Here is a 22,823-nt window from a genome sequence, read left to right as displayed (position 1 = left end):
TCCTAAGCAGGCCCCAGCTCAGTGTGGAGCCCGGCACAGGGCTCGATTTCATGACCCTGAGATCATGACCTGAGTCTTAAGAGTTGGATGTTTAACTAACTGGGGCACGTGACTACAGCGAATATTTTAAAGGAATGTTCTTTTGAGAGTCAAAGAAATTTACTGCTTGCTACAAAGAATACATCAGGTGTTTCCTAATTTGTAACAGTAAATTTTTTTTTATGTTTAAAGTTGATTGCAAGGATTTTTTTTAAAAGATTTTATTTAGGGGATCCCTGGGTGGCTCAGCAGTTTAGCGCCTGCCTTTGGCCCAGGGCATGATCCTGGAGTCCTGGGATCAAGTCCCACATCAGGCTCCCTGCATGGAGCCTGCTTCTCCCTCTGCCTGTGTCTCTGCCTCACTCTCCCTCTCTGTGTCTCCCATGAATAAATAAAATCTTAACAACAACAACAACAACAAAAAAAAAGGTTTTATTTATTTATTCATGAAAGACACCGAGAGAGGCAGAGACATAGGCAGAGGGAGAAGCAAGCAAGGATTTCTTTATTTGACATTAAGTGTTTACAATGTATGCCAGACACTGTTGTAGAATGTTGGGGATTAGAGCTAAACAAAGACCCAGTTAAGACTTCACAGAGGAAAATAGAGTATTAATAAATGTAGCAAAATAAACAAAAAAGCCACACAGTGAGGTAAATGCAATCACAGGAGTACAAAAGGTACACAAAGACTTGTTTCAGTTCTCAAATGTTATGTATTAACAAAATTATAAACTGGCAACCTCAGAATGATTTCCCTTTTTTTTTTCTTTAAATTTTACTGCTCTGTGAATTACAAAAAGGGAGGAGGGGTGGGACACCTGAGTGACTCGGTTAAGTGTTTGCCTTCAGCTCAGGCCTGGGATTGAGCCCCACATCAGCTCCCTGCTCAATGGGGAGTTTGCTTCTCCCTCTCCCTATGCCACTCCCCATTACTCATGGTCTCTCTCTCAAATTAATGAAAAATTAAAAAAAAAAAAAAAAAAGACGGGATTATTGGGGAAGAGAAAGTTTAGATCTTTAGAGGGAGAAGACAATATGAGCTACACTTTGAAGGTATTTGCCAGGGAGACAAGGAGGTATGAGAGCCATTATAGGTGGAGGAAAAAGCACATGCTTTAAGTAGATCAGTATTTCTTGAGGTGTTCTAAGCATTAACCCTAAAACACTTTCTTTTATGATTATTTATAAAGAAATACAAAAATCTTTAGATAAAGACAGCCATGGATTAAAATGATGAATGTTTTCTCAAAAGACCAAATCCTACATTACAAACGAGGGATGGGAGGTGAGCAGAACTGAAAATTGATAATGAAGTCTTAGGCTTTAAGGACATGAAAGACTAATAGAGGAGAAAAACAGGTATAATTTCTGTATTGTAGAATACATGCTATAGGGGTTGAACAAGTACAATGAGGTACAAAAGAGATAATTAACTCTGTGTCATCACAGGCTTTGAAAAAATAAGCAATTTGAACCATAAGTCACACATTTTTATTTTAGAGCTGGGACTACAACCTAAGTGTGCCTAACTCTCAAATTCTTGGGAGTAGGGGAGGCAAAGAGTTTATCAATTATAATCAAGTGTTGGGATCCCTGGGTGGCGCAGCGGTTTGGCGCCTGCCTTTGGCCTGGGGCGTGATCCTGGAGACCCAGGATCGAGTCCCACGTCGGGCTCCCGGTGCATGGAGCCTGCTTCTCCCTCTGCCTGTGTCTCTGCCTCTCTCTCTCTCTGTGTGACTATCATAAATAAATAAAAATTAAAAAAAAAATTAAAAAAAATTATAATCAAGTATCAATTTAGGAAGCTGAGAAACATATAAAAATGAGTTTCTAGTTATGGGGGAATTTAGGTTATGTTTTACAGAAGCTGTCAAATACTGTGAATACTATAGGAACTCCCATGTCTTTAGCACCAAATCATTAAGCTTTAGATGCATTCTTGGCTTTAGATAAAGAACTGGTGATGGATATGGTGGTTGGGTCATGCATAGAATTTCACATGAAGTACACATAAACTAGAAAATGTTAAAAAAAAAAAAATTCTCTGACTCTAGAAAAGCCTTGGGATTCCATAAGGTTAGTCAATAAGAACTAGGGGAGTAGTATCACAGAAGCCAAGGGCAGTATTTGAAAAATAGCCAGTGATTGTGATTAACAGTGCCATTTATTTTAGAGGGGCAAGCATTAAAAGACCAGAAAGAAACCACTGAAACCACTTCTTCAATTGTGAATATTAGGGAGGGCTGCAGCAATAGTAATTTCAGTGAGGCAGCAGGTATAAGGCCAACCTTTTTTTTTTTTTGGCTAACCTGCTTTTTATTTTTTTATTTTTTATTTTTTTAAATTTTTATTTATTTATGATAGTCACACACAGAGAGAGAGAGAGAGGCAGAGACACAGGCAGAGGGAGAAGCAGGCTCCATGCACCGGGAGCCCGACGTGGGATTCGATCCCGGGTCTCCAGGATCACGCCCCGGGCCAAAGGCAGGCGCCAAACCGCTGTGCCACCCAGGGATCCCCTAACCTGCTTTTTAAATGTGACTAAGAGTTGACAAAGACAGCAAAGAATTGGTCACAAAGACAGGAGCTATAGGATGGTGGCTAGGAAGACTAGATTTGAAGGTTTTCTTCTGAGAAAGAACAGTCTAGAGTGCACTCCTATCCTGAAGAAGATAAGCCAGTGGAGAGGAAAGGTTTAAACATCTATTTACATACAGAAGGGGTTAGCAGATGGAACAAGGTTTTAGAAAGAAATCCAGAGGATGAAATCTAAGACCTATATACACTGGATAGAAAGGTTATATCTATTTAGGAGAAAATATCCCTTCTCTCTCTGATAGATGGGGAAAAAATGAAGAATGCTTGAGGCAAATACCAAATCTTAATCATCTTCAGAACCCCAGGACCCAGTTTCTATTCTCTAATAAAGTGTTTATAAGCCTAAGAGTATATTTTCACAAATGGAACATTTAAAGATAGAAAAGGGGCAAATAAATATATTCATTCTTAAAATTTAAATTCCTATTATATTGAAAAAAGGTAAATCTAGCACTCTTAAAGTAATAAAGATTAGAATACCCCTATGTCCACTGCAATTCTTTTTGTAATCCTAGCTATTTACTCAGAGGCTTGACACTCTGAATAATAAATCTTTGTGTGTGTGTGGTTATTCAATTTCATTTCAAAGACCACTATTTTTCAAGTTTCTTTACCTGCTTTTGAGAGAATGCCATTTCCCTTTGCTATGCCAACATAGACTAGAATATTTACAACATCAGAAACTTCAACATGGAGATTTGTTGTTCCTATGTCATGATCTTTAGCAGCAGCTACACCTATGTAAAAAACAAAATTTTATTGGACTGAATATCTTAGATATTCCCCCTAAAATCAGCTCTATGAGGAAAATTTGTTAAATGTAATTTGAGCTTTAGGTTTACTTGTTCCAAAACCTCCTCAAGAGCCACAATGCAATAAATTTTCATAAAAATCAAATTAATAGAAAATGTAAATATTTTGCAAGGAATTAGCAAGTACTTAACTATATTGGCTATTAATTTCTAATATACTGTTTGATAGGAAAAAAAGATTTCAATGGATTACTAAAAAACAGATTTAGTAGAACCTAAATATCATTAGACAATTTATTGTTGGACAGAAGTTAAAATTTCATATAATTCCAAGTTCATGAAAATGCAAATATATAATATACCTACCATAGGCACTGCACAATCTGGGTCCTAGATCAGGGCGTACAAAAAATCCTGGCAAATGAGAGGCCAAGTTAAATTTTCCTTCTGGATTACAATATTCTGGCAATGGCAGACTTTTTAAAAGATCTTCATATCTGAAGAATAACAACATTGACTTTTTTTGAGTACAGATTTACATTCTTACATGCTTTCATATACACAATTTTCAGGTTGCTCAAAACATAATACAACCTTTCCATAAGGTTTCTGTCAAGCAACACTTTCCTTGACTTCATTAAGTTTAAATGAATGCCTAACACAAGGGCAAGAAATGATTGACTAAAACTGCAATTCTGTTTCTCTAATCACAGCAAATTAAAAACAAGAGAAGGGAAATCCCAAACAGGACTCCATGTCCTTTGATATTAGCATTCTTTCTTTTAAATCCCAACATAAAGACTTTATCCAGCTGAGACTACAGAGATTGGGTTTTGTTCTTAATTTATTTTTAATTGGCAAAGAAAATGCCTGAAGGTCAAATATGTAGAGTTCCTTATGCTTCTTCTGGGGATACTCTCAGCTCAATTTAAAAAACCCAACAGTTAAAATAACAAGTTTTAAAATATATACCTTGCTGGCATCATAGTCTTGAAGTCTTCTCCTGAAGGGCAATCTTTCAATTTTAAAACAACTGTTTCTCCACTTTTTGTTTTTTGTCGTTCTATAAAGAATGCAGTTTATTATTAAAAGGTAATCTCTGCCTTTTAATTTTTATTAATGTTTGGAGAGGAAGGAAGAGATGTAAAATGAATGACTTGTCATACAGTAGGTATTTAATGAATGCTTGCTTACTGAGTTTAACTTCTTATGTACTTATACAGTATTAGGACTCCTGTTCCTTATGTATTTAGGAATCTGTAATATTGCAAAAATATTCTTTAAAAGTCTGTTTACATGTGTTACTGAAGTTAGTCTTATATTTTTACTTTTAATTTTCTAAGTGTTTTACATAACTTATGTAATTCTCAAAGGTTTACAGTGTTGCCAAAAATACCCCCTATATAATAGGGAAACACAATATAAATTAATTATTTATTTATGGTCAAAGGAAATTAGGGGTTGGAACCAAGGAATAAGACCCAATCACTTGTTCCCAAGTATCTGTCTCTTCTTTATTAAAAGCCAAAGAATATAGAAATTTCAAAGATTAAAAATCTTTTAAGTCATATTTGTAATTTGCAATGGGGGGGGATTATGTTTCAGAAAACAGTAAAACAAACAAAAAAAACAACATACTTGAAACTTCTTCAAAACCATCCCAGAATTCCTTAACATTGGCATTTGAAATTATGCTGTCTTTGCAGTTCAGGAGATCAGCTTGGTGGTCTCCAAAATCAAGACTAATTGATTCCGCCTTCCACAAGCTAATGTTCATTTTCTTATGCACACCAGAAACCACTGCAGGCTTATAAATAAATAAATAGATAGATCGATAAGTAAGTTAAAAGGTATATGGATACTTCCAAAATTCAATACAACAAACAGATAACATGTTAAGTTTTAGGACTACTGACAAACTGTGAAAATAAAAGGAACTATTGCAAATAGTCCCTAACCTGGAAAGATGTACATAATATACTGGCAAAGAGAACAGGCAATGAGAAAATGCCATGTAGAATACATTGCCATTTTTTTAAATTAAAATTAACATGTAAAATAAATAAGTAAGTAAGTAAGTAAGTAAGTAAAATTACCATGTAGTAAATTTTCAGGAATGAAGTCCTAAAGGCTATATTAAAGACTTCAGTTCTAGGCAGGATAAATATGGATTTTTGGCTGCTTTATTTATAGACTTATTTTTGATGATAGAACATAACCTACTCATATATCTGTATAATATATATAATAAAATTTTAATAAAATAATACAGTCCTTGAGCTTAAAACATAATTTGTATCACTTGAAACACATACACATGTTCTTTACCTCCAAAAGGATTATGATAAATAAAAATATTAAACCAGGCAAAATATTAAGTTTCAAGCTTAATGCCTAATTCTCTGAAAGTAAACCTTTCCTTTGAAATCATATGAATTTGAATTCCCTCAAGGCTACCTAACCCAAAAACAACTGAAGATTTAAAGCTTCTAAAACTTCAATGCTGATGTAAAAAAACCTCTACAATGCTCTGATATGCTATCCTCAAGGTTTTCAGTTTTTAAAATTCTTTTATTACAATAAGAAGCAAAAGTCTGGGATATAGAGAACAAAGAAAGTTGTGACTTGAGAGTCTCTTGTAAAATACAACATTTATTAAGTTATCTTAAACTTCATTAAGATAATTTTATTTTGGGAACCATAGAGCAGAATAACCTCTAGCTAAGGTTCTTATCACAAAAAATATCTCAAAATTAAAGAAAAACAACAAAAATAACCTTAATTCTGGTTAACTGCTTTACTTGGAGGACCACTCCATTAAACTTCTCTTCAACGGGCTAATAATAGAATATTCCACTATTAAAAATAGATTCAACTATTAGATAATTAACTATTGTTGGCAATTCAGATATTAATTCTCAGCCTTTAGTATGGCTATCCAATAATATTCCTATCCAACCCTATGCCAATCTTTCTAATGATAATCATACTGGTAAAAAAAAAAAAAAAAAGAGGCAAGTTATCTCGTACATTAGAATATTTTCAAGCAGAATTCTTATGCTAACATCATCATCTTTCTGAAAAACTGGAAATCTTCCTATTTTGATTCCTTGCCCCTAGCCTTATCTTCCTTTAATTCAGTTTCCAATCTGCTTTGCTGTCAGTTATTTTAAAATGCCAATCCTATTACTTTGACTCCTCAATTTAAACTATCATCTACAGGATAAAATTCAAACTCCTTAGTGTAAAATACCAAAAGGCCTTTCATAAGCATAACCGTAACTACCATTTCCTCGTTATTATCCTATAGAATTCTTTTATCTATGTTCCAGGCAAACAAAACTACTTAGCAGTATCCCAAGCACATGATGGTTTTGTTTATTTCCAACCTCTTGTTCACATCTAGAAAAATTTTACTTAACCCTTGAGGCATCAATTCAGACTAGCCTTTCTGAATTAGTACTCAAGCCTGGTCATCCTCTCTTATGAGTTTTTATAGCACGTTAACAAAGTTCTTAGGATATTTAATGTACTTATTAAAATATTTATGTGGGGCAGCCTGGTGTCTCAGCGGTTTAGCACTGCCTTCGGCCTAGGGCATGATCCTGGAGACCTGGGATCAAGTCCCATGTCAGGCTCCCTGCATGGAGCCCGTTTCTCCCTCTGCCTGTGTCTCTGCCTCTCTCTCTCTGTGTCTCTCATGAATAAATAAATTTTATTAAGATAAATAAATAAACAAACAAACAAATAAATAAATAAAATATTTATGTGGGCAGCCCCGGTGGCCCAGTGTTTTAGCGCTGCCTTCAGCCTGGGGTATGACCCTGGAAACCTGGGATCGAGTCCCACATCGGGCTCCCTGCATGGAGCCTGCTTCTCCTTCTGCCTCTGTCTCTGCCTCTGTCATGAATAAATAAATAAAACCTTTAATATATATGTATATTTATTTGACTGTTCAAGCACACACCAAATCAAGTGGTCTAAATTATGACCCACCAGTGCCATCAGTGCTTCAAGCAAAGCCAACCAGAAAACAAAAAAAGGCTAGATACTGTGTATGTGCAATAAAAGGGTATGATTTTTTTCTGGGGAGAAAGGGAGCAAGATTTCTTTATATTGTGAAAAAGATTAGTGAACCAATCTAAAAAGATTAAAAATCATGGTACTAAAATATAAAATAGTTTACTGTCTTACTGATTTTTTTTTTATTTTAATTTATGATAGTCACAGAGACAGAGAGGCAGAGACACAGGCAGAGGGAGAAGCAGGCTCCATGCATCGGGAGCCCGACGCGGGATTCGATCCCGGGTCTCCAGGATCCCGCCCTGGGCCAAAGGCAGGCGCCAAACCGCTGCGCCACCCAGGGATCCCTGTCTTACTGATTTTTATTTAACTTACTCATTTTTATATTCTTTTTTTTTTCATTTTTATATTCTTAATAGCTAGTATAAAGACTAGATTTTATTATGTGCTCAAAAACTATCTGTTCAATGAATAAAAATAGAATAAAATTGCAAATGATGTTTTCCAGAAAGCAAGAAAAAAAACAATGCTAAGCCATGTAAATTCTTAATTTTGTTCACAATTTCTGCATTAATGCAACAAACTGCCATGTGAAATGCATATCATTCTATCAAAACTTTGGTCAAAGAGAAAATCATTTTCATTTTAACAGAATTAAATAATGTCATTCAGGATCTGATGAACTGACATATAAATACATGTTCTCTGAATGAACATTAAAGGCAAGGCAAATGCTTCTAGTATTAACATTTATTAGTAGATATGGATCTGTTAACTGGACTAAACAACAAATAAAAAAAAGGAAGTACCAAATTTTGTTAATACACAGCTTTATTAAAAGTTTGTTGACTGACAGCTAAACAATATAACGTCAAACAATCAATGCTTCCCTATTCATGTCTGACCAAAAAATAAGAATTCAGAAACAGTAATTCTAGTTTTTTTTTTGATATCTTACTTCCAAATGCGTGAACTTATCCAACCAGTTTGTTTCAGTAATCAGCTTAATACTCACTTGTCCATGTTTCCAACACTCTTTGAAAAGCTTCCAATTATTAGTATTTTTATAATCCTTAAGCCACAGAATATGCTGCTCACAGATCCAAGAATGTGGTATGTCACTGTACAATTTATTGTTTTCCTCCATGGATGATTTTCTGCTCTCTTTAGGCTCTTCTTTAAGCTCTGGTTTTACATTTATCTTAGAGGCTTTATTTGGTGGAATTTTGTTTTCAACAACTGAAGCAATTATGTCATCAAGAATATTTGGCATAGTCCTTCCACTTTTGCCACTCTATAAGGGAAAAAGTTGTATTTTGAGAGGAAATGTATACATCTTTAAACTTTCACTTTGGTTTACTACTAATATAGCAAACAACCAACGCAAACATTTTAACTACCTTCAAGAAAATGTAATCATGTCAGTGGATATGGATCTAGAGTCCCTATGTTGTTCCGAAAAGATAGAAACCAGAAGTTTGGTGGTCTTCCATGTGAGAAACTATCAGGTCTGCAAGAAACTAAGTGTGGCCTTTTATATTACTTTAGAACTGGGGCAGAGTAAAGTTAGATGGTTGGAATCTCCCATATACTTTTAAAGATCAGTAAAAATTTGTGCCTATGTAATTATTGCTTTTTATTTTCTTATGGTGCATAATTAAGATAAAAACTGATTACCAAGTGTTTTAAGTAAAAAACAAAACAAAACAAAACATATTAATAACATCCATGTGGTTTATTTCCCCTACTAGATACAGGGTTTTCAAATTTTGAAGGAATATCTTAGGGCTCTTCTGCTATAAAAAGCCCCTCCCCCAACCTTTATAACCTAGAAAAAAAACAAAATCTCCAGCTTTTAAGCTAAGAGATTTATAATGCAACTGGAAGCATGCCTAGTAATAAGTGTATTTTATTTCATTTGCATCTATTTATTGTGTAGTTCACAGCCAAATCCCCAAATCATCCAAATTTAAGGTCCATTTGAAAACCAAAAATCTGGCATCTTACTCACTGGGGTTCCCATTGAATACACTGGGGCAAAGGCAATGCCAGCATCTGTAGAACCCACACGTAGCTTGCCAGCAGTTGTGGTCAGCAAATCTCGTAAAGTTGAACCCTGTTCATTATTCTGGGATGCAGGAGGTGATGTTCTGCTATTTGGAGAATCAGGGTTGTCTTGTTCTCTCTCTTCTTTAATTTGCTTTTCAAGGGCAAATTCTTTGTTTTCTGAAATACAACATTTACAAAATTCAAATAAAATTAAGCATGCTGCTCAAGTACTGAAAAAACTGGGACCCTAACATTTGATAGTGAGAGGTAAAAAGTGTAGCACTAGTGATTTATTCACCTGAACACACACCAGAGGATGGGTTAGATCCTTCAAAATGGAGTCAAACAGTTTGAATATGAAAAGGCCTTCCTCAATATCTTAGACATGTAGCTGAGTTTGCACCTGTCACAAATGAAAAATGCTATAGCTAAGACAGGGAGAAAGTATAGTTTAAGTTACAAAACTACTGCCCTGGTGGTTTTAATGATATGCTCATCCACAAATGATTCTGTAACTAATTTTGATACAATCATAGGAAGGTGAGTTCCTAACAACAGAAAACAAATGTTTTGCTGAATCTAAGCCATACATAATGCAAGCAAATGGCAAATGTAAATTGTTCTAAGTGAATATTATACATTAATGTGCATTGTTGGTTATATTATAGTTTTCTATTATATACTTAATTATATGTACCTTTTTTTTCCTCTCTGGACTTTTGCTCTGCAAGATCTGCTAACCAGTGCAGTGGTGACTGGGATTCTGGAGGAGTTAACTTGCTGTCTGTGCTTATGTCACTCCCAGGGCTGCTATTGCCATTACTCTCAGAATTCTGAGGGTTATTTTGCTGCTGAGACTCAGGCATGCACAGAGAAATTTTATTACTGTGATTAAGAACATTCTGTAAAACCTGTAAGGATAGAAGAATTAAACTTTTTAAATACTACCTTTTCAACTATTCAGAGTAACATAGAAAACATAATTTACAAAACACAAGTCCTAAGTTGTAGCTCAAATATCAAAGCTAATTAATTAACCATGCATTTCATTTCAATAATTAGTTGTACTCACTTGAGATACACCATTCACTGCAGGAAAATTTCCAACTTGTATATTTTGTTTGTTAGTGCAATGACAATGGGATTTAATACCATATTTTTCTCTAAGGGTATGCATCACATCTAGAAGATCTGTCAAAACTACAGAATATAAGAGTGGTTAATAAAAGGATTGCCCCAGTTGTTAAGATCATAAAATATTTTTCCTATTTTTCTTGTGTCCTTTCTTCACTTTTCCTCCCATTTTTTTCATCCCTTCCATCTATTTCAGGTTTGATCATTCAGCCAAATTCATGTTCTCTAATTCTTTTCTCTCTTCTTTTATTAAAAATTCAGTATCCTCAAAAAGGGGAGAATGATTTTTGATCATAAATCTAATAAGCTTTCTCATGGGGCACCTGGGTGGCTCAGTCAGTTAAGCGTCTGCCTTCAGCTCAGGTCATGATCTGAGTCCTAGTACTGAGACCTGCATCAGGTTCCCTGATCAGCGGGGAGTCTGCTTTGCCCTCTCCCTCTGCCCTTCCCTGCCACTTGTGCTCACTTACAAATAAATAAATAAAATCTTAAAAAAAAAACTAATAAACTTTTTCATTACACTCTAGTTTTCCCCCTCTAAAATGGTTCCTCCCGCTTTCTTCATCATTGGGGCTGGGCTTGCCTTGCTAGCTTTATTCCACAGAGAATTCTAAGAATTGAACAAAAACAACTCAGGATTAGATAAACCTTACCTTTCCATTGTATTATATTCCTACATACTCCTAAATAATGTAAAGCAAAAAAGAGCTGTTACACTACTAAGTAAATACATTTTACTTACCAGAACCGGGTATAATTTGAGTAGGCATTAAATGTTTGTGATCATGTGGTTGTCCTTTCACACACTTCATCCAAGCATACAGTTCTTTATCTGTATGATTACAATGTACACTTTTATAGGTCATGATTTTATAATTGTAAAATTAGAGGTTTGTATATAAAGAGCTAACAACTATAATAAAATATCAATGGTAGGCTTCAAATGTTCAGTTTTTAAAACAAGACAGTTCTATCACTGAGAATTTTATAAAAATAAGATACAAAATTGATTTATGTTATTTAGTCTCTTCCAAAATTACCATTACTGTCACTAATATATTTGTTACCTCTATCTTCCTTACTTGATTTTAGCTTCTCTGTCGCTAATTTCCTTTTATCTCTTCACTATTTTCTGTGTCCAATAGGGCTGTTGTCTGATCTTAGTATATTAGACTGACACAAATTTGAGGCTACTACTATTTTCCTCTTATACTTCAAAGACATGCAGAGGAACTGCCATAAGATGTCAAAAAACTGCTATTTTATATAAAATACTTAACTGTTATTACTGCCTTCAAAAAAGGCTCTATACCTGGAGTTGTAAACATATTAAGGCATATCATACACAGGAAAAATATTCAATTACCTTGATCTCAAGGAAATTTTTTTCTATAAATTTAATGACACAGCTACATATTGGTGTGGTTATAACAGTTTCAATCAATATTAGAAAGCTCATTATATTCAGCACACACAAACTATGACTGTTTCATTAAAAGTTTCAGACTAAAAATTCAAATCTAGTCTAAAATGTCTAAAACTGGGGTGCCTGGGTGGATCGGTGGTTGAGGTCATGATCTTGGGGTCATGGGATTGAGTTCTGCATCAGGCTCCCTGGAGGGAGCCTGCTTCTTCCTCTGCCTATGTCTCTGCCTCTCTCTGTGTCTCTCAAAAATAAATAAAATATCTAAAAATAAATAAATAAATAAAATGTCCAAAATTGGTTTTCTTTAAAAAGCTTTCCATCGAGGGGCACCTGGGTGGCTCAGGTGGTCAAGCAGTTATCTTTTGCTAAGGTCATGATCCCAGATAGAGCCCCACAATGGGCTCCCTGCTCAGCGGGGAGTCTGCTTCTTCTGCTGCTTCTGCCCCTCCCCCTTGTGTATGCACACATGCCCTCTCTCTCTCAAAGGAATCTTTAAAATCTTTTAAAAGAAAAAAATTCCAACTTTCCCCTCCAGAGCCTACACAGTAACCTGTAAATGTTTTCTAACTGCTTATATTTTAGATATATAAAACTATATCCTATTCAATGAGTTTATTACAATATTTAACAATGACATAGCTAAACAGATTAATAGTACTATGAATATCAATAGCAACATATTTATTTATTTATTTATTTATTTACTTACTTACTTACTTTACTTAGGATTTTTATTTATTTATTCATGACAGACACACACACAGAGAGAGGTAGGCTCCATGCAGGGAGCCCGATGTGGGACTTGATCCTGGGAGTCCAGGATCATGCCCTGCGCCAAAGGCAGGCACTCAACTGCTGAGCCACCCAGGCGTCCACAGAAGACAACTATTTAGGATTATACATGCCCTATCTTATTAAAAAAATACTACATACTTATATATATGCATACAATATAGGAAAATACAAAACATTAATTTTTTAATTAGGTAAAGGGAAAACAAAACTAACATGGAGCCAGGAATAATAGAAAATGTATGTGATGAAGTTTTTTAACAGTGTAGCTAATTGTATTAGTGGAAAATATCCAAATATATTTTTATAATTTTGAAGATAGTAAATGCCTAACATGCATTCCTTTAAAAAAAAAAAAAGATTTATTTTACAGAGAGAGAGAGAGAGAGACACACAGTGAGTGAGCATGTGCCCAAATACGAGGGAGAGAAAGTTCCAGTCTGTGGAGCACCGAGCCCAACAGGAAGCTCTATCTCACTACCTATGAGGTTATGACCTGAGCCAAAACCAGGAGTCTGACGCTTAACTGACTGCACCACCCAGGTGCTCCTAGAATGCATTCACATTTTTGCATTATCACAGAAAACACCCAGCTGTGATGTTTGGAAATGTGTCCCCAGCTCCAGAGGTCTTTTCGGTTAAGTGCTGGGTATCTAAGAAAAAGGTTTTGTAAATTTATCAGTGGAAAAAATACTGATGGCTAACTCATGGTTTATCTATCTGATATACTATTCTGAAAAAGATACCTGGATATGAAAATAGCATTCATCATTTTTAGACATTAAACCGTTTCTATCACTAAATATGATTTTACTTCTAGTACTTCCACAACTTGAATCCTCTCCTTTCATGAAAACTTTATCCCAAACAAATTACTCAAAAATCTCATGTTACTAGTATTAGGTATCTATTTCCAAATTTGCCTTGTGTAAACGTTCTCTAAAAATACTTTTGGTATGAGAAAAGTTGAACTTAGTTACTTCCTTTTTAAATTTTATATTATTTCACAGATCACCTATTTTTGTGCCATTTTACCTAGAAATTAAAAAATAATAGCTTCAGAGACTAATTTCATATGTAATAAGGACTTCTTCATTATTCTCTAAGAACCAAGAGATAAATGACACTGGGGGAAGAATATTCTTGAACACTTTGATTTGAACTTTATGGTTTTAAGGACAGAAAACAAACCGAGGGTTCATAGAGGGCAATGGGCGGTGAGTAATAAGAAGGCACTTGTGATGAGCACTGGTTGTACTAAGTAATGAACCACTGAATTCTACTCCTGAAACCAATATTTGGCTAGACCATTAACTGTATGTTTTTTTTTTCCATTAACTGTATGTTAACTAACTAGAATTTAAATTAAAATTTGAAGAAAAAAAAACTTTATGGACCAATTATTTAGAAAAATCAGTTCATAAAAGTAAGTATTCAATTGTGGCTCACGTGCATGACCATGTAATTCATAGGTTCTAGAATGGACTTCAGGTTCCTACATACTGGAATCTGAAAGAAGCAAAACCTATCCTAAATTGGGCTACAATAAAAAAAAAATACCTGCTTGAGGGTGACCCTGGGTGGCTTAGTTAAGTGTCTCTGTGTCTCTGACTCTTGATTTCAGCTCAGATCATGATTTCAGGGTCATGGGATTGAGCCCCATGTCATACTCCGTGCACAGTAGGGAGTCTGCTTCAGGATTCTCTCTCTCCCTCTGTCCCTACGCCTACCTCACTCACTCTCTCTCTAAAATAAATAAATCTTAACACAACTACCTGCTTGAAATGAGAGGGTGGATCTTACTAGAGGATAAAAAGATGTGGATGCAGTTTTTATTCTAGAAAATCTGGCCATTAATAAACTTCATAAAACTTCTTTAATGTAATATATTCAAAATAAAGGAAAGTAGGGAAAGAAAGAAAACCTCACACACACATAATTTTCCAGATGACTGATCCTATAGAAAAGGAACATTATAAAAATTTCAATTTACACAGTTATAAACCAACCTCTAGAACTCTTTCTTTCCTTTGCCTTGTAACAATCTAAGCAGACCACAAATCCACATTTTTGGCAGACCCAATGAATGTTAAACAATGTTGCTTCACATGCATCACACATTTCCCGGACTCCTCTCACTGCTCTCTTCCAGGCAATTTTGGCTGAAATAGAGAAAAATAAAAATTTAAAGGCAAACATGTTCTTTTCCACAAGATTTTTGCTGAAATATACAAGAACAAAAATTTAAAGGCAAACCAAGACTTTAAAGGATATATTAACTAAAGATCAACAGATTTCTTGAATTAGTAATTCTTTTCAGAAGTTTTACATCTAATGGAATTTTTTCAACTTTAGTACTTTGAAGATTTTTGATTGAATAATTCTCTGTTGTGAGGGACTATTCTCTGCAATGTAGAATAGAATGCTTAGTGGCATCTGTGACCTCCAACCATTAGATGCTAGTACTCTATCAGCCACCTCCAACTTATGCAACCAACTTACGCAACTTATGCAATAATTATGTAACCAAAAATGTCTCCAGTCATTGTTAAACATCCCTTGACAGACAAATCATTGATTTAAGAGAAAGGGAGGATAAGAAGCTAAGATTTAGAGAATTCATGTTAGATGCTTTACATATGTAGATATGATTTACTTTCTAAACAAAGCTGTGCCATACAGTTAAAAGGAGTAAAGTTGGGATTCAAATATAAATCTAACTGAAGGTTGTGATGAACCACAGTACACTAAAACTTAAACTGGCATAGACGGTATCTTTCTCTGGCAAATGCTGTTATTTCTCGATTTCATATCTCAAATATTCTTTTCATGCTAACTATATGTCATGATGGCAGAAACAGCATAATGCTATTGTGATTTCATGAATTGTTAATCCACATTCATTATAACCTCAGTTGGAAAATATGTTACCTTAAGTACATGTAAGTGCATTAAAACAGTGCCATCAAAATAAAGTATCAATGAAACTAGGTAAAATTAGGAACTTAGTCCATTAAATATCCTTGAAAGAGAAATTCTTTTCTTTTCTGAAAGAGAAATTCTTCTTTTTTTTTTTTAATTTTTTTTTAAATTTTTTTATTTATTTATGATAGTCACACACAGAGAGAGAGAGAGAGGCAGAGACACAGGCAGAGGGAGAAGCAGGCTCCATGCACCGGGAGCCTGACGTGGGATTCGATCCCGGGTCTCCAGGATCACGCCCTGGGCCAAAGGCAGGCGCCAAACCGCTGCGCCACCCAGGGATCCCTGAAAGAGAAATTCTTAAAATGAAATTTGTACAGTTGTATGTTCTAAGTATTTAACTTCCTTACCATCCTTTTTCACCCAGGACAAAGCTGTTTTTTCAGACGTTACTAACTGACAGAATTTATCACCTATGATATCCAAGATGTATTTTGAAGTTTCTACATCTAGTTCATCATCTTCATAATTTTCATGTGTCCATAAGCTCATGGCTTCATCATCATATTGGTCAGGAGAAGAGAAACCATCTATTCTGACCACTCCATTTTTACTAAATGACAATCTGAAATTTTAAAACATAAGAGGATTAGATACCTAGCCAGAAGTCCAGTTTTATAAAGTTATAATTTTTATATTATAAACATACAAATTATATTTATGTTAAAAAATAAGAAAATAGGGTAGGTCTTTCACACACACACACACACACACACACACACATTTTAATTATTAATTAAATTTAACAAACTTAAATGACTCCCATAGTGTTACACAAATGGCAATGATAAGCAGCACCACTTCTGGGTTATTTCAAGAAATAAGATTTCTTTCTATCACTTTTAACTACATTGTTAATTCAATCAAATGAAAACTATATCCAAGGGTCTGACAAGGACAAGAATTAAAATGTGGGCCAAATGCTGCCTAGAGTAATGTTGTTATTTTATATGTAACTTAAATCAGGAACCTTGAGAATGCCCTAAATGGAGGTGTGTGGATGGCTCAGTCAGTTGGACATCTGACTCTTGATTTCAGCTCAGGTGAGGATCTCAGGGTCATGAGCTCAAGCCCCACGTTGGGCTCTATGCTGGGAGTGGAGTCTGTTTAAGATTCTCTCTCTTTCTTTGCCTCTTCCTCCGAACTCCTTTCCCTCAATCAATCAATCAATAAATGGAAAACAAAATTCCTTAAATCACTTTAAGATATTTACTGAATTAAAAAAATGCCAAGTACAGTTTCATTAATTTAAACAACACTTTAGGGCAGCCGTGGTGGTGGCTCAGCAGTTTAGCGCCGCCTTTAGCCCAGGGCCTGATCCTGGAGACCAGGGACCGAGTCCCACGTTGGGCTTCCTGCATGGAGCCTGCTTCTCCCTCTGTCTGTGTCTCTGCCTCTCTCTCTCCCTGTGTCTCTAATGAATAAATAAAATCTTAAAACAAAACAAAACAAAACAACACTTTATTTATGACTTAGAGGAACAAGGATGAAACTCCCAAAAGTTTATTAGGAACCCCATTATGTATGCTTAGTTCCTCTCTCAGCTTCTAACATCCAATTCATGTAATTACTAAATTCAGAAAAGTTAAAGGTAAATAGAAAGCAAAATTGCCACTCTTCCCCTGGTTAGTGGTTATTCTTCAGTTATTATAGTACTTACTCTTTTTACTCTCAATCAGGGAATATTGGCAGTTCATTATAATTCATTCTCTATTTTTCAAATGGACAACACCAAGAATGTTCCTTTTACTACCTCCTTATCTCATATTTTTATTATCTAAACCTTTCCTTCTTTTTTTAACCAGATTTCTCCCTTTGTTATAATCCAACATCTTATTTCAGCTTTGTGTTATTATCTCTACCTGAATATATATTTCCTTCCTTTTTCTTCAAGAGGGGGGGAGCAGAGGGAGAGATAGAATCTTAAGCAGACTCCACACCCAGCAAGGATGACATGGGACTCCATCTCACCATCCAAGATCATTACTGAGCTGAAATCAAGAGTCTGACACTTAACTGACAGACACCGCAACCAACTTTCATTTTGATGTTTTTTTCAGCTTTTCTGCAATTCCAGGTGTATGACCTTTTACAACTATTCTTTAAATTTGTCTGTCCTTTGGAGATTGTTGGCTAGAAAGACCATGAAGTAAAAATATAAAATAGAACCTGTTCTTGTTCCTACCAATGCATTTCTTGGGGTTTCTATTGGGCCACCAGCAGAGGTGTATTTGCCAGAGCAAAGGGTCTCCTAACTTCTTAGGAAGATGATGGTGATGATTAGGAAAATAACAAGTTAACATTTATACACCATTCATATGTGCTTGGCTTGGTATTAAACGAAGGACTTTGTATACTCTATGTCATTTAATCATGAAATCTTTGCGGTATGTACCACTATTATCAGCATTATGCATAGGAGACAGGCTTAGCTGTAACCCTACTATAGTTAACAAAGTCATACAGGAACCAAGGGAATGAGCTAAAACTCAGGAATAACTGATTCTACAATCTGAGACATTAACTGTTGGTCTCTACTGGCTGGATCACCCAGCTGTTCGTTTTGTTGAACTCTTAAAAGTCCATATATGCTTTTGGTATTGAAGAATTATCTAGTAATATTATTATTAAGAGTAGTATGTAGGATAATAACAACTACAAGTTGTTTTTATACTTACTACAAAACCTGTAAAATAGGACATGGTACTGACATTCTTTTTCTCATAACTTATATTTTTATAGCTCCATATTTAACAAAAATATGAGTAGTTCAATGTAAACCAATGACTTTAGTTTAATGCCTAGATTCTTTACCTGATTTATAGACTACTTGTATTGCTAGCTAACACACAGATATAAATACAACACTACTTTGGTCAAAGTATATAAACTTTTAAAAAGTCCTTAAATCAAACAAACTACTGTTTCCTATTATTTTCTAGAAGAAAAATAACATTTTCTGAATAAGGATGAATTCTCTCAGAAGAGAAAGGCCATTTGAATACAAGTAACAATATGATTATGAAATTTACCACGAAAAAGTTTAATATTCTTTATGTTTCAGAAATAGGGAAGTTCAAAGGACTCATTCCCACCTCTACGAAGGACCCTCAGAATGAGAGTATAATTTCCAATATCCAGTAAACATATTTTCCCCCAATTACATATTTTCACTTACCGTCTAAAGTAGTAAAATCTACAGAACACTGGTGAATGAGCTGGTTCTTCTCCTTTTTTACTCCGAATAAGTCTACACTCCCGGCACTTTTGCAAATTAGGCCCTATCTCACAGCAGGAGTCATCCTGTAAAAAGGATTCCCCAGTTTGCTTCAGCTTCTTGACTTTACGCCAATCTTTTAATACTGAACGAGGGATGCCAGCTGTAAAACCAGTAAGAAATTATTAGCAAGATTACAACATTTTAAAAAAGCACATAAACTTCTTGCAATAAAATTCAAGACAAGTACACAATTGTCACAATATATTAAGATTATAAAAGAGAAGTAAAGACAAAGACATAGGTCCTCATTAATAACAGAAAGTCCACAACAGCATTTCTATAATCTTATGTCAGTATACTGGAAATGTAGAGCGAAGTAAATCTTTTGCTGACTGAATCTTTATATATTAGATATTCATATTTGTATAATAGAAAACACAGGAATCATTCATTTTCTATGTGAATATATAGCTACAAATACAGCCCTTTTACACAGGAATTTGGTTTATGTAGGAGAAAGTTCTTTCAAGATCCACAGGAAGAACCTGAAGACCAAAAGTTAATACTTTTAGAAACTACAGGTTAATCAAACATACTTGTATAGTTTTGAAATATTTAACCTGACTCTCCACAGTAAGTGTGGCTCATTATGACAAGTTAAATAGTTCTATAACACCAATAAATGAGAGAAGAGGGACTAAGCTATTTCTCTTAGTATCTCTCCCTTAGTAGGATGCCCTCCATTTAATTCAACATACTGATGGAACAGTCAGTATGTTTTTTTTTAAATATTTTATTTATTTATTCATAGAACACAGAGAGAGAGGCAGAGACACAAGCAGGCTCCACGCAGGGAGCCCGACGTGGGACTCGATCCCAGGTCTCCAGGATCACACCCCAGGCTGCAGGCAGTGCCAAACCACTGCGCCACCGGGGCTGCCTCAGTCAGTATGTTTTAGAAAATAAAAGGGTTTAAAGAAAATTAAAAAGCCAGTACTAAATTGACTTTTTGATGGTAGAAAGAAAAGCACCAGAGAAATCTAGAGAAAAAACAATCCCTCAAATGACTAATATTTGACGAAGAGAAATTATTTACTTATACTCTACACGTCATTGCTCCATCATGCTTATTAACTTGAACTTAATTGTTGTCATGGGCTCAAGTAATCAATCACACATCTACAGAGCAGATTAAAAAATTAAAAGCATGTTTATTTAAAAACAACCTATGTTGGGACAAAGAAATATCAAACTCTTAAATGTATACTTAAAATATGTCTGTATGTCAGGTATGAGATGTACATAGTTTGCTATTTCTGTCACGTTAAAAGATATTTCCTGTGTTTTCTAATCACTCAGATGTGGAAAAGAGGCAGTACAGCTATTCTCCTGAGACTATATACTTCTTGCAGAAACACGTAGCAGACCTCTTGAGCTCCCACTATCACTTACCTGCTGATACTGAAAGCAGCACAATGACACCAAGATAACATATCTCAACATAGGAAGAATTGTGTTTAAACTCCAGGATGGCCCATTTAAAATCTGCTTCCAGTTATTAAGCACTTTTAGAACTGCTGCCTGGGTTCTTTACAAAAATGACATGTTCCCTCCTCTTCTATTTCTGACTTAGGGCAAGCTATTTGGCTTAATCCACTAAAAAAAGACATATGACATGCACACAAACCACTTAGGGAATAAACAGTTTCCAGAAGCCTTGTATAAAGGGTTTGTTATCTCCTCCACTGCATATAAGACAGATTTCCACTATGGAAAGTATAAAAAACTCAGCGCTTTTAGAAGTCAGAATGAACAACAAAAATGGCATAGTAGATGCTCATAAATTTTATCTTGGCACATGTCCAACCATTTATTTATTTTTTTATTTATTACATTTAGAATAAACTAAAGTTCAATCTATTTCTATTTTGACTAGAAAACAACTACTAACCAATATGCTTTTACATTCTAGGTAATGGAACAATTCAAAGATTATGGATAACCATACCACTGTGAACCATTTAAACAGTATTATAAAAATAACTCAGATATTGCAAAGCAAATCTCAATTCTGTGACACAAAACAGACACTTAGAGCTGTTTTTAGATTTAAATGCATGAATGAATTACAAAGACATGAAGGCCCAGGTCATATAGACAGTTTTTGATATTATAATTTTTGCTTCTAAATTAGGCTATACAGAATGGTACTTAACACCTTTTATGGATATTACTATAATATAATTTGTACAACAAAATATCTTTCAATTATATATGTCTAATTTATTGGCAATATCTAAAATCTAAAACTTTGAGAATAAGATATTCAGTCAACAAAAAAATACCTAGTACTCCCCTTTTACCATTAGAATATTTTCAATCTTAGCTCTCAATTTATTAGCAAATCCTCAAACAGCTGCTCTAGCCAACAGAAAATTAGGGAGGAAGAAAACAGGAAACACATACTATACCCTTTAATCTCTGATATGCCATCACCTGTAAAAATATTTTTTGAAATACAGAAATTAATTGATTATAGTAAAGCCACTGGTTTTATCACAGGACTTACATTTAAATTTAATGGGCAATTTCAGTTTATAAAATAATGTAAGAAATTAGTCACGGAAAAACAGCTAACTTTTAATTATCATTATGAAAAGGCAGCAGATATGAAGACATTCCAAAATAGATGAAATCTACTGTACCTGGCTTTATTTTTTTTTAAAGATTTATTTATTTATTCATGAGAGACACACAGAGAAAGGCAGAGACATAGGCAGAGGGAGAAGCAGGCTCCCACAGGTAGCCTGATGTGGGACTGGATCCTGGATCCTAGGATCAAGCCTGAGCCAAAGGCAGATGCTCAACCGCTGAGCCACCCAGGTGTCCCTGTACCTGGCTTTAGAATGTATTAAGAAACACAAGTTTCTTTACAGGCATTAATTGTGTATAATTAATACATGGATAGCAGTGAATGTAATCACATTATATTCTCTAAATACAGACTTAGTTCACTCCTTTTGACTATGAGTGATGACAACTCCAATGACCATTAAAAAGATAAACGTATTTAATCCTCAAGGTAGATAATCCACTCAAGTTTGGAAGTCAGATTCATGAACTCTCAATTTAGAGAACTTTTCTAGATAGCGCCAACAAAGGCTAGACAACTGTGCCTATAATTAACAGATAGCAATTAATAGTCACTTTTTATTATTCTGGACTTGAGTAGATGGGACTTAGAATACCCTCTCTCTGGGGTTAACTGTTAGTTACTAAGGTTTGACTAGGTATTATGAATTAGAGGAAAGTGATGATTCCAGTCTCTTTGTCTTTGAACTCATACTTGGGAACATGTACATTCAGTCTCAAAACGAAATAGAATATGTACTTTGTTAAGAGTTAATTTTACAAATTTAACTTCACAAGAGCTTCCTAAGTGTTAAAATCTGGAAAATTCCTATCTTTTCTTTTTCTTCTTTCTTTCTTTCTTTCTTTCTTTCTTTCTTTCTTTCTTTCTTTCTTTCTTTCTTTCTTTCTTTCTTTTTCTTTCCTTTCTTTCTCCTTCCTTCCTCCCTAAGATTTTATTTATTTATTCATGAGAGACACACAGAGAGAGAAACAGAGACACAGGCAGAGGGAGAAGCAGGCTCCACGCAGGGAGCCCGATGTGGGACTCGATCCCAGGACTCCAGAATTACACAGTGGGCGGAAGGCAGGTGCTAAACTGCTGAGCCACCCAGGGATCCCCCTGTTTTCTATAAATTTAACTCAACTATATGTATACTCTACACCAAAAGAAATA

The 22,823-nt window shown here is 34.8% G+C and overlaps 1 protein-coding gene across 3 annotated transcripts in view; it reads right to left on the bottom strand.

Annotated features, from left to right (window-relative positions):
* The window catches only part of JMJD1C (jumonji domain containing 1C), a 325,600-nt gene that overhangs the window by 11,992 nt on the left and 290,785 nt on the right, over positions 1-22,823 (bottom strand). For all 3 annotated transcript variants that reach the window (XM_055308748.1, XM_055308746.1, XM_055308747.1), the window contains exons 11-22: positions 18,977-19,178; positions 16,149-16,363; positions 14,826-14,978; positions 11,341-11,430; positions 10,537-10,664; positions 10,162-10,375; positions 9,427-9,641; positions 8,431-8,709; positions 5,031-5,199; positions 4,365-4,455; positions 3,759-3,889; positions 3,255-3,377 (exon numbers count right to left, since the gene is read on the bottom strand). In XM_055308748.1, coding sequence (XP_055164723.1) covers positions 3,255-3,377; positions 3,759-3,889; positions 4,365-4,455; positions 5,031-5,199; positions 8,431-8,709; positions 9,427-9,641; positions 10,162-10,375; positions 10,537-10,664; positions 11,341-11,430; positions 14,826-14,978; positions 16,149-16,363; positions 18,977-19,178 — 2,010 coding nt within the window. The remainder of the gene's footprint in view (positions 1-3,254; positions 3,378-3,758; positions 3,890-4,364; positions 4,456-5,030; positions 5,200-8,430; positions 8,710-9,426; positions 9,642-10,161; positions 10,376-10,536; positions 10,665-11,340; positions 11,431-14,825; positions 14,979-16,148; positions 16,364-18,976; positions 19,179-22,823) is intronic.

This window comes from Nyctereutes procyonoides, unplaced genomic scaffold (assembly GCF_905146905.1).
Source record: "Nyctereutes procyonoides isolate TBG_1078 unplaced genomic scaffold, NYPRO_anot_genome, whole genome shotgun sequence".
NCBI lineage: Eukaryota > Metazoa > Chordata > Mammalia > Carnivora > Canidae > Nyctereutes > Nyctereutes procyonoides.
Note: the sequence above shows the minus strand (reverse complement) of the source record. Positions and strands in the feature narration are given on the sequence as shown.